This window comes from Pipistrellus kuhlii, unplaced genomic scaffold, assembly GCF_014108245.1.
Source record: "Pipistrellus kuhlii isolate mPipKuh1 unplaced genomic scaffold, mPipKuh1.p scaffold_m20_p_6, whole genome shotgun sequence".
Classification (NCBI taxonomy): domain Eukaryota; kingdom Metazoa; phylum Chordata; class Mammalia; order Chiroptera; family Vespertilionidae; genus Pipistrellus; species Pipistrellus kuhlii.
The window spans coordinates 26,647,294-26,660,075 of record NW_023425562.1 but is presented as its reverse complement, the minus strand read 5'-3'; the positions used below and the strand labels follow the sequence as shown (position 1 = coordinate 26,660,075).

General features: G+C 34.9%; 1 protein-coding gene and 1 pseudogene across 11 annotated transcripts in view; both read right to left on the bottom strand.

The window, feature by feature from the left end:
- LOC118708219 (centrosomal protein of 76 kDa) overlaps positions 1-12,782 on the bottom strand; it is a 132,899-nt gene that overhangs the window by 119,090 nt on the left and 1,027 nt on the right. For 9 of the 11 annotated variants that reach the window (XR_004984495.2, XM_036419337.2, XM_036419341.2 and 6 more), the window contains exons 2-8: positions 12,138-12,293; positions 10,846-10,927; positions 9,977-10,201; positions 8,572-8,757; positions 7,220-7,317; positions 6,725-6,853; positions 2,699-2,887 (exon numbers count right to left, since the gene is read on the bottom strand). Coding sequence is in view for 10 of the 11 variants with exons in the window: in XM_036419337.2 (XP_036275230.1) it covers positions 2,699-2,887; positions 6,725-6,853; positions 7,220-7,317; positions 8,572-8,757; positions 9,977-10,201; positions 10,846-10,927; positions 12,138-12,293 (1,065 nt within the window). In the remaining variant the exon portion in view is untranslated. The remainder of the gene's footprint in view (positions 1-2,698; positions 2,888-6,724; positions 6,854-7,219; positions 7,318-8,571; positions 8,758-9,976; positions 10,202-10,845; positions 10,928-12,137; positions 12,294-12,782) is intronic. The other 2 variants (XM_036419352.2, XM_036419343.2) reach the window with 1 other exon arrangement.
- Positions 2,023-2,138, bottom strand: LOC118708560 (annotated as a pseudogene).

Sequence of the window (12,782 nt, the reverse complement as noted above, 5' to 3'; positions counted from 1 at the left end):
ATTTGTTCTTCCATTTATTTATATGCATTCATTGGTTTATTCTTTTTTGTTGTTGTTAATGCTTGTCCAAAGATATTTTTTCATTGGCATTTAGAGAGAGTGGAAGGAAGGGGGAGAGACAGAAAGAGAGAACTACCAATGTGAGAGAGACACATCAATTGGTTGCCTCCAGCATGCGCTCTGACCAGGGCTAGGTATTAACCTGGAACCAAAGTACATGCCCTTGAACGGAATTGAACCCAGGACCCTTCAGTCTGCGGGCAAACACCAAACCAGCTGGGGTCACTGGCTGACTCTTGCATGTGCCTTGATCAGGAATAGAACCTGCAACCTTGGAATATCAGGATGACACATTAACCAACTGAGTTACCCAGCCAGGGCTTCCCTTTTATTTTCTAAACTAGTAGCCCTGCACACGAATCCATGCGCCAGTAGCTCTCTGCAGGGCCTGGCTGCTCTGCGCCCGCTGCCAGAGGCCCGTCTGCGGCCAGGTGCGGAACACTTGCCTCGTCACTGGGGCAATAACACAAGCATTCGCCACCGCTCTCCGGCTGTTCTGTGCCTGCTGCCGAGAGGCCATCCATGGCCGGGGTGGAACGCTTGCCTCATCACTGCAGCAACGAAGCAAGCATTCCACCAGGCCGCTCACACTGCCCGCTCTCAGCAGCTGACCCCCCTGGGACTGGGGGACTCTGGTAGGGCTGGGCACCACCATCTTGTGGCTATGGGCGCCTCCATCTTTGTGATGAAGTGATGATTAATTTGCATATTATCTTTTTATTAGATAGGATTCTCTTTGATAATGTTACATTACTTTCACAATTTTAGAAGATTATAAAAACTACAAAAAATAAAATAACTTGTGAAATACATTATTAAAATATTAAACAGTAAGACTACAATTATAGGAAGATATGAGTTTAAACATAGGAATACAGGTAATATGTAAAAGTAAAAATAACTATTGAGTTCAGTATTAGAATGGGATATATCTTCATCCCCAAAATTTTTACCTAATTGCAATAAAACAAACAGCATTTTATAATCATTGACTTAGAAAAATATAATATACAACCTGAGATACCCAGTAATTTCTACATTGAGATTTTATACTAAATTTTTTTTCAAAAACCCCAACAATACAACCAACGATGTTCAATGCAAAATATCATCCTCCATGGTATCAAAAAATGGAAGCAAACCTAAGGCAGCCAAGAGAAAGAGCCTACAATGAGGAAATAGTTAAGCAGATTTTATATATCAACTCAAGAAAATTTCATACAGCCATTAAAAGACAGAGATCATAAAGACTAGCAACACAGAGTTCATAGCACAATGCAAAATTATAAAGCAGGACACAAAATTTTACTTGCATTTTAATTATGGAAAAATGATACGTAACAGGAGAAGTTATGGAAAAAAATGATATATAACCAGAGAAAAACATAAAAAGACATAATATGTTGGTAATAGGATTATGGATGAAATTTCACTTTCACTGTTGTAAACCTGTTTGTGCCAAAAATATATTTTATGTAATTTTCAAATTTCTAATTAAAGACGTGCTTTTTCTTTAAACAAACCTAAACAACAACATAGTGAATCAAATGGGTGATTATTTGCTTTACAAAAAATCTTATTTACATAATAATTTTAAATATGTACCATTCCTACTATGTTTAAAAAAAATTTTTAATAATCCATACACACAATTTGGGGGAACTATAGATTGAGAATAAATCAAAATAATTTTTGATAGGTAATGTTTAACTGTTTTCAGTTATCTAAGACAAAATCATTCTGGCAAATCAATTTCTTTAATATAAAATTTCTTCCATTGTATAAGCTTGCTTTATGAATACCTATAATATTTACACAACTTCAAGACTAAACAAAACTGTTTCAAAACCACAATACAGTTCTTTTTTTGTTATGTTGCAACAGAACTGGAATGCTTAAGACAGACTGACTTGCTGTTTTTTTGTGTGTGTGTTTTTTTAATGAAAATTGTTTATTAAAACTTCTTATAGCCATTTTCAGGGACCTTAATGACTTCAATGTCTTTAAGGATTGTAAACATGGCTTTAACATTGCCAGCTTTCTCTAAATTTTTGCAGAGCACATTCAAGTACTGACTTGTTTTTTATATCAACATTTTTGGAACATATAAAATTAGGAAATATCCCATAATCTATAAAATGAGTTTACTGAAATCAATTCATTTAAGTTTAAGATCAATAAATTTAGATAAATTCTTAAATATATATTTATATTTTATCTAATCAAAACACCAATAAATCTAGTAATTTTTTCCATATTTACTTTGTACGGCCATTTTCTCTTCTTTTAAATAACACATCATCTAAACAAATTTTAAAACATGAATAGGACTAGAAGACCACAGTAATGGTCCTGCTGCTCTCTCTAACTCAGTTTCATTTACCTCTGTATCTTGGTTTCTGACATAACAGTATTTATAGATCCTTTCCTCACAGAAATCACATTACATTAAATAATCATGAGAAAATAAAGATGCTGTTTTTTCTTTATGTATTAACATTTAAGTGTTAAGAAACATTGTGAAAAGATTGTCTTGTTCAAGTTGATAATATGTACATTTTCCTAAGTTAATTATTTTACAAATGTAAATTCACAATTAGGATGTACTACTTCTTAATTCTATCATGTGTGAGGATACCTTGTTTCTACAGAGAAAGGCCAGCAGAGTGCACCACTGCTCCTGTTTCCCTCCTCCTCCGATAACAGGGGCTCTTTCATAACCAAGGACATTAACAAATCTTGCTGCTTGCCTTGGGGTATCCAGAAGCCGCCCAGCTCGAAGTGGTTTAACATAGGAACAGACTGGTCTATTTATCCCATTTTCATCCTGGAGGAAAAGAGGGAAAACATTATCTGTAATGACTGATTAATCATTTTCAATTTTAACATCTGTTCTCAGAGTAATTTTGTAGAATAAAATAATTCTGGATATCACTAACTGCTTACCATGTACCCAGCACTAAATTGCTGAGTGCTATGCATTCAATTTCTCTTTTAATCCTCATAACATCTCTATTACTTTCATCTCATAGATGAAGAAACTGAAGCTACCATTATGCAACAGGGCCAGAATCCAAACATTGAGCTAAATCAAACCATCATATGATTCAACAATCCCACTCCTGGATATATATCCAAAATAATTGAAATCAGTATCTCAAAGATTGCACACCATGTTCACAGCAGTATTATTCATAATAGTCAAGATATGAAAACAACCAGAATGTCCTTCAACAAATAAATGGATAAAGAAAATATGGTATACATTATACAACGGAATAACATTCAGCCATACAAAAAAGAAAAAGATCCTGCCATTTTGTAATATGGATGAACCTGAGGGCATTAAAAAAAATGTATACACAGGAAATGTAAAAGCTATCATTAAGTGAATTACTATTATACTATAGCAAATCCAGCCAGAGAGAAAGAAAAACAATGGATTATTAAATATGATAACCCTGGATATTCGAAAGGTGTTTGTATAAAGGTAATTTAATTCCTGTGGGGGCCGGTTTGTTCTATTCTTATAACTCCACTAATAGGCAAGAAATAAATGAAAATGTTAAAAAAAAAAAAAAAAAAAAAAAAAAAAAGGATGCATTTGCCCTAAACAAGATATTAATAGTAGCACCTTGGAATACAAGATACACCATTACTTGTTTCATTATAGTAATGTCTGTAATATTACCTAAATATATCCCCATAGACTATTTAAATATCTAGAAAATTTCATTATTTCAACCTCTAAATGTGTACTGTTCAATAGAATACCACTAACCATATGAGGCTATTTAAATGTTAATAAAATTTTAAATTCAGTTCTCAATTGTATTAGCCATATTTTGTGTGCTCAATAGCCATAATGGCTAAGGGTTACCACATTGGACAGCACATTTCTATCAATGCAGAAAGCTCTACTGGATAGTGCTGTTGTATACTATTTCCTCTTGTGCATGGAAGCACTGGAAATTCATTTTAAGACCATGTATAATAATACCTATATTTCAAACTATAGTTTTTGTAATTAGATTAATGCCTTAAATAACTGCTGTTGTGTCTTAATTTCATATCTAGCCAAATATAGGAGGAAGCAACAAGAAACGCTATTGGAAAAGGAACCTAAGAAAGATAAATTGTATTTATAAGAAATGGCACAAACTGCCGGGACCGGTTTGGCTCAGTGGATAGAGCGTCGGCTTGGGGACTGAAGGGTCCCGGGTTCGATTCCGGTCAAGGGCATGTACCTTGGTTGCAGGCATATCCCCAGTGGGGGGGGGTGCAAGAGGCAGCTGATCGATGACTCTCTCTCATCGATGTTTCTAACTCTCTGTCTCTCTCCCTTTCTCTCTGTATAAAATCAATAAAATATATTTAAAAAAGAAAAAAAAAGAAAAAAGAAATGGCACAAACTAAAGAGCAATAGTTGAAACTGCAATTTAATAGTTTGCCATGATTAAGTTGATGTTTGAACTTATAAAAAATCTTCACTTTATGCCGTTTGCAAAAAGTAGCAATGCCCGGCTACTTGACAATCTCATTTAGTTACCGTGAAGCTAAATGACCTTACATGGTTCAGAGCTCCTTATCATGAACTAGAGGCCCAATGCACAAAATCTGGGCACGGGGAGGGGTCCCCTCGGCCCAGCCTGGACTCTCTCCAGTTTGGGACTCCTCGGAGGATGCTGGACATCCTTCTCACAATCCGGGACTGCTGGCTCCTAACTCCTCACTTACATGCCTGCCTGATCGCCCTCAACTGCCCCCCTGCCAACCTTATCACCCCTAACCGCCTCTGCCTGCCAGCCTGATGGCCCCAACTACCCCCACTGCCAAGCTGGTTGCCCCCAACTGCCCTCCCTGCCGGCCTGGTCACCTCCAACTGTCCCCCACCATGCTGGACTGGTCACCCCCAATTGCCACCCCTGCCAGCCTGGTCGCCTCCAACTGTCCCCCATGCCAGCCTGGTCGCCCCTCACTGGCCCCCTCTGCTGACCTGGTCGCCCCTCACTACTGTCCTGCTGGTCAGTTGTTTGGTCATCCATCACTAACCCCCCCTGCCGGCCTGGTCACCCCACGCAGCCTGTTTGTCAGTCACTTGGTCGTCCCTCGCTAACCCCTTTGCCGGCCGGGTCGCACTATGCAGCCTGCTGTTCGGTTGTTACTGTGAGGGCATTGTGACCAATTTGCTTATTACCCTTTTTTAGTATAGATTCTGAGACAGGAACCTTAATATTTCCTAAAAGATAATCTCAGTTCTTTGATTCCCTTAACTGCATATTCCATTCTTTTCCTTCCTCCTCTTTCATTTGCCATTTCTCTGATTTACTTCCTCCCCTTCTTCCACCAACCAACCCAAACTGGTCAGATTCTCTACATGCCCCAACTAGGGCCGGTAGCCAGGGATCAGGAATAGAGCCAGCAATGAAGGTATGTGCCCTTGACCAGAATTGAACCTGTGACCCTTCAGTTTGTGGCCAATGCTCTAACCACTGAGCTAATGAGCTCAGGCAAGAACCAGTTATATTTTGACTGGTTTCTCTTTGCCCTTGATCTGACATCACTGCTACTTTGCCTGCCTAGTCATTCAATGTATAGATAATGTTAGTGTAAAGTCAGAAGCCATTTCCTTCATTTCCACCACAAGTCAACTAGGGTCTCCCACTCCCAAGCTCCTCATGTAGAAATTGAAACACTTTTAGCCTGTCCTATAAATCTAGGGAATGTAGGCTAAAGCTAGACAAATGCACAGAATCTGAGAAATATAATCCAATACTACATTATATTCACATAAAAATACATCTATATAAGGCTAAATATATAAAGTATTTAAGTAGTTCTTAAGTTACAAAAAGATATGGATCTAATCATATATTTTATGTTTGTTAAAGAGAAAATGGGCTTAGCATATAAGAAAAATAGAAGCAGATATATATATAGTTGAAATGCTGCAGCTAAATATTATTGGTCATTGACTTAGGGATCTTGATTATATAAAATTATTACAAATAATATATGTTTGTCTTTAAAACCACACCCTAACCAGAAAAAATATATATGTGGAGCCCCAGTTTTGCACACAAAAGCTGAATTTACATATGAATTGCAATTATTTAGTACCTAGTAATTATTTAGTACTAAGTCCCAATCAAGGATACGAAGTCAAACAAAAAGGCTTTCATCTACTTTAAATAATATATATTTAAAAAGGGTTTAAAAAAAACAAAAACAAATGAAAAGCAAGCCCGAAACCGGTTTGGTTCATTGGATAGAGCGTCTGCCTGTGGACCAAAGAGTCCCGGGTTCGATTCCGGTCAAGGGCATGTACCTTGGTTGTGGGCACGTCCCCAGTGGGGGGCATGCAGGAGGTAGCTGATCGATGACTCTCATTGATGTTTCTAACTCTATCTCTCTCCCTTCCTCTCTGTAAAAAATCAATAAAATATATATTTTTTTTAAATGAAAAGCAAAATAAAACAAAGACTGAATTATATCATTCAGTGAAAGAGTGTTATAAAAGTAGCATTGTCTTTTACAAATAAATTTTCATTTTTCTGGAATAAATACATTTTACAAATTCAAGTTAAGAATAATGTATTTTAAAAATACAGTAAACCTCAAATACAGCTGTGGAGTTTTTCTAATATATTGATAATTTACAAACCTGAGCAAAAATCTTAACCAGCCGTGAGTTGTGTGAGGGTCGAATTTGCAAATATTCTCTCCACCATTGCTTAGCATATACAAGAAATAATCGCTCTTTCTCTGCAGTTTTCTGACGTTCCAAAGCAAGCTTGAAATTAAAAAAAAAAAAAAAGATTCAATTTCTATTCATTCTCCTTAATTATTATAAAATATGTAACAAATCTATGCACTTCTCTCCATCTCTATCACTACCCTAATCTAAGCCACCATCATGTCATTTTGAGACATGATGACTTGCCTATTTCTACACCTCCTCCCAAACAAATCAGTCTCCAGACAGCATCAGTTATCTTTTTCTCCCAAGATATTTTTAAATATTAAATCATATTGTCATTCTCTTGCTTAAATCTAACAAACTGTAATTTTCTAAAAAGAAAGGGCTTTCTGGGATCAACAGGGAAACATACTATTATGAAAACAATTACACAAAGAAGAGAAATTCAGAATTTTTTACCTGCGTGTTCACCACTTCTGGAGATAATGTTTGACTGAGTGATGGGTACATCTCAAGTTTTATATTTAAAATTCCCACAGAAACTTTTGATTCTGTGCCTATAAGTGCAAATAGATATTTAGAACTTGTTGTGCATATTTAGTCAACCAAAATATAAGAATTTTGTGCTTTAACACTTATTCAATGTTACCTTTAATATTCATATTAAAAATTAACCAAATTAAATTAGTTCGTTTTTATTTGGTACCAAGGCCTTCATCTCATTTTAAGGATATCACCCATTTTCTTAGCTTCCGAATTACTTTTAAGTGAATTTTCAGACCTAAAGGATTCAGAGTCTTAATTTTTATATTAAATGTCTGTTACCAACTAGACCTACATTTAAAACCAAAGTAAAAGTAGCTCTTAACACCTCATTCTCAGAAAATATTTATACTTTTTGACACATATAGTAATTCCCATTTATCCCTTCCCATTTTTCACATTACATGTGAATATAAATTTTTAATCCATGCCTGTACTTAAAGATTTAAAAAACAAATAATAGATATCAGGTGAAAATAAACAAAATACCTAAAACTTTTTTCTGTACTTTTTATTTAAGTAAAAACACATTCAGAGGCTGACTTATCAAAATCTAAATTACTAAAGCTATACTGTCCAATGGCCAGATTTATCTCTGTGACGAAGTTTCAATACCAAAGTACTTCAATTATGTTATGCATAAAAGGTAGGTAAGCTTTTGTTTTTCACTGTATTGGTAAATATGTATTACATATCAAGTAGTATGCGAGAATCCAAGGAGACAACGGTGAATAAGGTAGGCACCATCTCTGTCCTCAATTATTTATTGATAGTGACAGTGAGCAGGTTAGCAACTCTGAATGTCACTTTTCCACATGTGAAGGGATAGAAGAAAACCTACTCCATATTCCAAAGGAAAGCTGCTGCAGAAAGCCACTGGTACTAATGTGGATGCACTGTATTCCGTGATGTGCAGGAATGGAGGTATTTTGTGTATGCGTGCATGTGTATGCATATGTGTAGAATCTTAATTTTCTTTATAGCCTTATATATAATCAAATGAATTTGGGGTGAAAAATTCTCAAAATTTGTTTATTCATTTCCCAGGGAAAAGAATTTCTTTAAGACAAGGCCAAAATGACTGTGAAGTTCTACACTCACACTAGTTTTCAAGACATTTCCCAAGACTATAACACTAAAGTCCAATTGTAATTCTAAAGAAATTCTTTTTACATGTTTGCCTCTTGATTTATGAAGGCATTTTCAAAATATAAAATGTACTTACAAACTAGGGCTATAAAAAGATAACATGATATTAATCATCATACCTACACCCATAAGTTCCACAGTAAGGTTGGTCACTCCATTTTCTGAGCCCAAAACTGATCGCCATTCGAGAAAATAGGATGCTACTAAAGTGGTCTCACCAAATATATCTGTTTTGATTAGCACCATATGAATTGGATCACTTATTGATAACATTGTTGTTGAATCAGCCATTCTAGTTCCATCACCTAGAAACATAAACCAAAATAAAATTACACCATATTACATATTCAGATAGGCCAACATAAAATACTTTTACTGAAAAGTATTAATAAATTTATATAAAACCAAGTAGAATAATTTGGTAATGACTCAGAAAGCATGCAACAGACTGGGAATAAAAGTACAGTCCTATTTCTCACAACTTTTAAGACCTTTCGAATCTGCGACCATTGCTCTAAGAGATGTTTATTCATTAAAAGGACTTCCTGCCAAAACTGGTTTGGCTCAGTGGATAGAGTGTTGGTCTGCGGACTGAAGGGTCCTGGGTTTGATTCTGGTCAAGGGCATGTACAGTGGTTGTGGGCACATCCCCAGTAGGGGGTATGCAGGAGGCAGCTGATCGATGATTCTCTCTCATAGATGTTTCTAACTCTCTATCCCTCTTTCTTCCTCTCTGTAAAAAAATCAATAAAATATATATATTTTTAAAAAGTACTTCCTACACTATATGTTACTAAGATAATTCAAATATATCAACATTAATCCCAAAATTACCTTTTCCCTAATCTCCAGAAGTAATCACTGTGTTATCTAACCAAAACTGAAAGATCCAACCCCTTGGAGCTAGCAATTTATGCCATTTATTTTCACCAGGGGGAAAAAAATAATACATTTTAGTACTGCATTAGCCATCCTGTAATCTAAAATTCTGAAGGTATAATTCTACAATTTTGCTAAGTTTACAAATATATTATAAAAATTTCTATACTGACAAAATGTACAAAATAACTTTATAGGAAGAAACAGTGTAAAACAATTATAGGAATCAAGTATAATTTTATAGTTCTAAAAATGAGTTACAGATTCACATCTAAAATTTGATTTTTTTAAAGTTAGATAATATCATAAACGTAGTCACTTTTTGTAAGTGAGAAGGATGTATCTCTAGGACTTGCCTAGCATAGTATCATGCACCTAATATGTATTTAAATGTTTATTACTAAACAACCAACCATTAAAACAGTCAAAACATAATCTTCAGGGAAAATTAATTAGCAGAAAATAAGCAAGAAAATAGTCAGAAGTAGTTTATATAGAAAAGAGCAATGGAAGGGGAAATTTTTTTTTAAGTCTAAGGAGGAAGGGTCATCCATTATAAATCTCTCCTTATAGCAAGTTATTGTTCTGCAATAAAAACCTCACAAAGATTTCCTCAATTAAAGACAAATTATTATTGCTCCTTACCTAAGTTTTCTCTGTGTACTTCAAGTAAAAAGCCATCATGAAAATCTGGTTCACAGGCACATGGGACAGGTTTAGAACGAAAACGTTGGTTTCGAAAATGCAAACATAATGTAAAAGTTGAACAAATTTGTCCTGGTAAAGGCTCAGGTTCTTGCAGATGTTCCAAGAAAGCTTTTCCACCCAAAACCTGAAGGTAAAGATACCTCCGTGTTGGATCAATATTAGCTGCAAAGTGTAGCAATATATATGAGGAAACTGCCAAATAACTTAAGAAATGTGATCAAGACAACAGGAAATAATAACTTGACAGAAATAAAACCAAAGACAGCATGAGGTGTGGATGGGGGCAAAAACATAATGCATTTACTGTATACCAGGACCATTTGCACCCAGGGAAGCAAAGATCCATAGTATGATACCTTTTTCTGAGTTTACATTCTGGCTACTTTCTCCCAGCTAGAAAGGAGTCAGAGCCAAGGTTTAGGATACCTTTGCTGTTATTGCTTATCCAACATTCCTTCACCTCCACAAACCAACTCAGACAATTACCTCAACTCAGCAAAGTGCACTTGTGAAATAATTACATTACCATTAAAAAAGCAGGGCTATACAATTTTTATAAAATGTATCATTAAAACATGTGAAATAGGTGTTTTTGCTTCCACTGTGCTATACATTAAATCTTCTGACATACTTCATGGCAAACAGAATCTAAGTTTTTTTGGATAATTACTAACAAAAATATAAGTATTTCATGGGGGGGGGGGGGGAAGCTGAGAAGTTTTCTAACAAATACCAAATACTGTAGCACATCTATCCTCAGAACTATCCATAACTAAATGTTAAAAAAAAAAAAAAAATACACATACTTTTTTTTAACAATGTTGATTGTCTATCAGTAAAACAAACTGGTTGTTTTGGAGAATGAGGGATTTCTTGATCAACATTATCCTAGAAAGGCAGAAAGAAAATCAGAACAAATTAGAAAACAAAATTATAGTTAAGAAAAATGTCAATAATGGAACTTAAGACGAAAGTAAATCAACAAAATAGGATAAAGCCCCTCAAAAGACCCCTTAATTAAAATAATGAAAAGCCTTCAAAAAAGGCAATGCAACTGGTTATTCCTAAAGTCTACTATTAAGAAATTAAACTGTCCACAGAATGCTAAAAACAAATCCCTAATATCTTAAACAAGGTTAATCTTTCTCCAAACCTCATATAACATTTGGCTTTTGATTCTGCCATGAACTGATTTTAATAAGGAAGTAATTCACACAGCAAAAGCTGTTACTAGGTCAACTTTTTTAACAAATGGGTTTACAAATCTCAAAAAGCAAAAAAGGATGCTGTATTAAAATACTTATTCCCTGGTGTATTATGAAGTCCATCCAATTTTAACATTATGTTACTCAGTATTGAGGTCACAGTTTCTCATTATTGCCTCATTTTCAAAAAAAGGCCTACTTACTAATTTATGCACTGAAAGGCTACCATCCCACTACTGACCTATTTATATGAAAAAATTTGGAAGTTCTTATGTAGACAACTATTTTCTTAAATTGCTAATTTCTTAATCACAGAGAATATTGTCCCAAAACAGTGCTTATTTAAAAAATAAGCCTAATCTTAAAAAGTATACTAGAACAAAGCTAGTGAAAAAGAAAGAGGTTATGATGAACTAATGTTATTAAAATATATATACTTAAAGTTACAGACCTAAAGAATAAGGAAAAAATTCTGACATTGTAGAGAGAAATATGGTATATAACTCCAATTTCATTGATACATAATCCTACTTGTTACATTAGCTTATACTTTAAAATATATATTTTTTTATTGATGTTAGAGAGAGAGGAAGGGCGAGGGAGAGAGAAAGAGACATTGATTGGTTGCCTCCCATACACATCCTAACCAGAGACTGAACCCGAAATCTGGGTACGTATGTACGTGCCCTGACCAGGAATTGAACTGGCAACCTTTTGATAAATGAGGCAATGCTCAACCAACTGAGACACACCAGCCTGGGCACATTAGCTTATACTTGAAACAAGGATACTACCGGACAAAAATGATCTTATTTTAAAGTGGTTTTACTAAAAAGAGAGGCCCCCCAAACATAATTTATACCCTCAAATTTTCCCCCTAAAAGATTACTCACAGTAACAAAATTAAGTTCTTTCATCACATCATCAATGATTCCCCGACGTCTAAGAGCTTTGATCAAATCTTCTGTTGATAACTGTTGTTGATCAGGAGCCAGTTCTTCCCGTATAGTCTCAGCAAGGATTTCTCTTATTCTGCCATGCACGTCCATCTATACACAGAAAACTCGCATTACAACTTACAGCCTTACAAAGCAGTTGAAGATTGCTACTTAGTTAATTTCTTTTAAACACTGAAAAAAAATCAATGGCAATTGACACTTAGTTAATTTATTTCTAAAACACTGACAAAGCAAAAATATAATGGCAGAATAAAGATAAGTCTCAATTCAGGAAGGCTTCGCCAGCTAATAGCAAACCTAAAATTTTTACCAGAATTCAATGAGAATAAAGTAGCTTGGCAAAAGGAAAAATAATAACTTAAGACAAAATTTTTAATGCAAATTCTAGAAAATAATCCCTCCTGGTTACTATATACTACCTTTGTTTACTATTTCCCTACAGATAACATACTCAACCAAAACAATCTTCTGAGAGAAATGTATGGTGTAATGAAAAGAACACAGACCTGGAGGCAGCAAAGCATTGAATGCCAGTTTCAACTTACTAAATGTGGCCTGCAGTTAGCTTACTAACCCTCT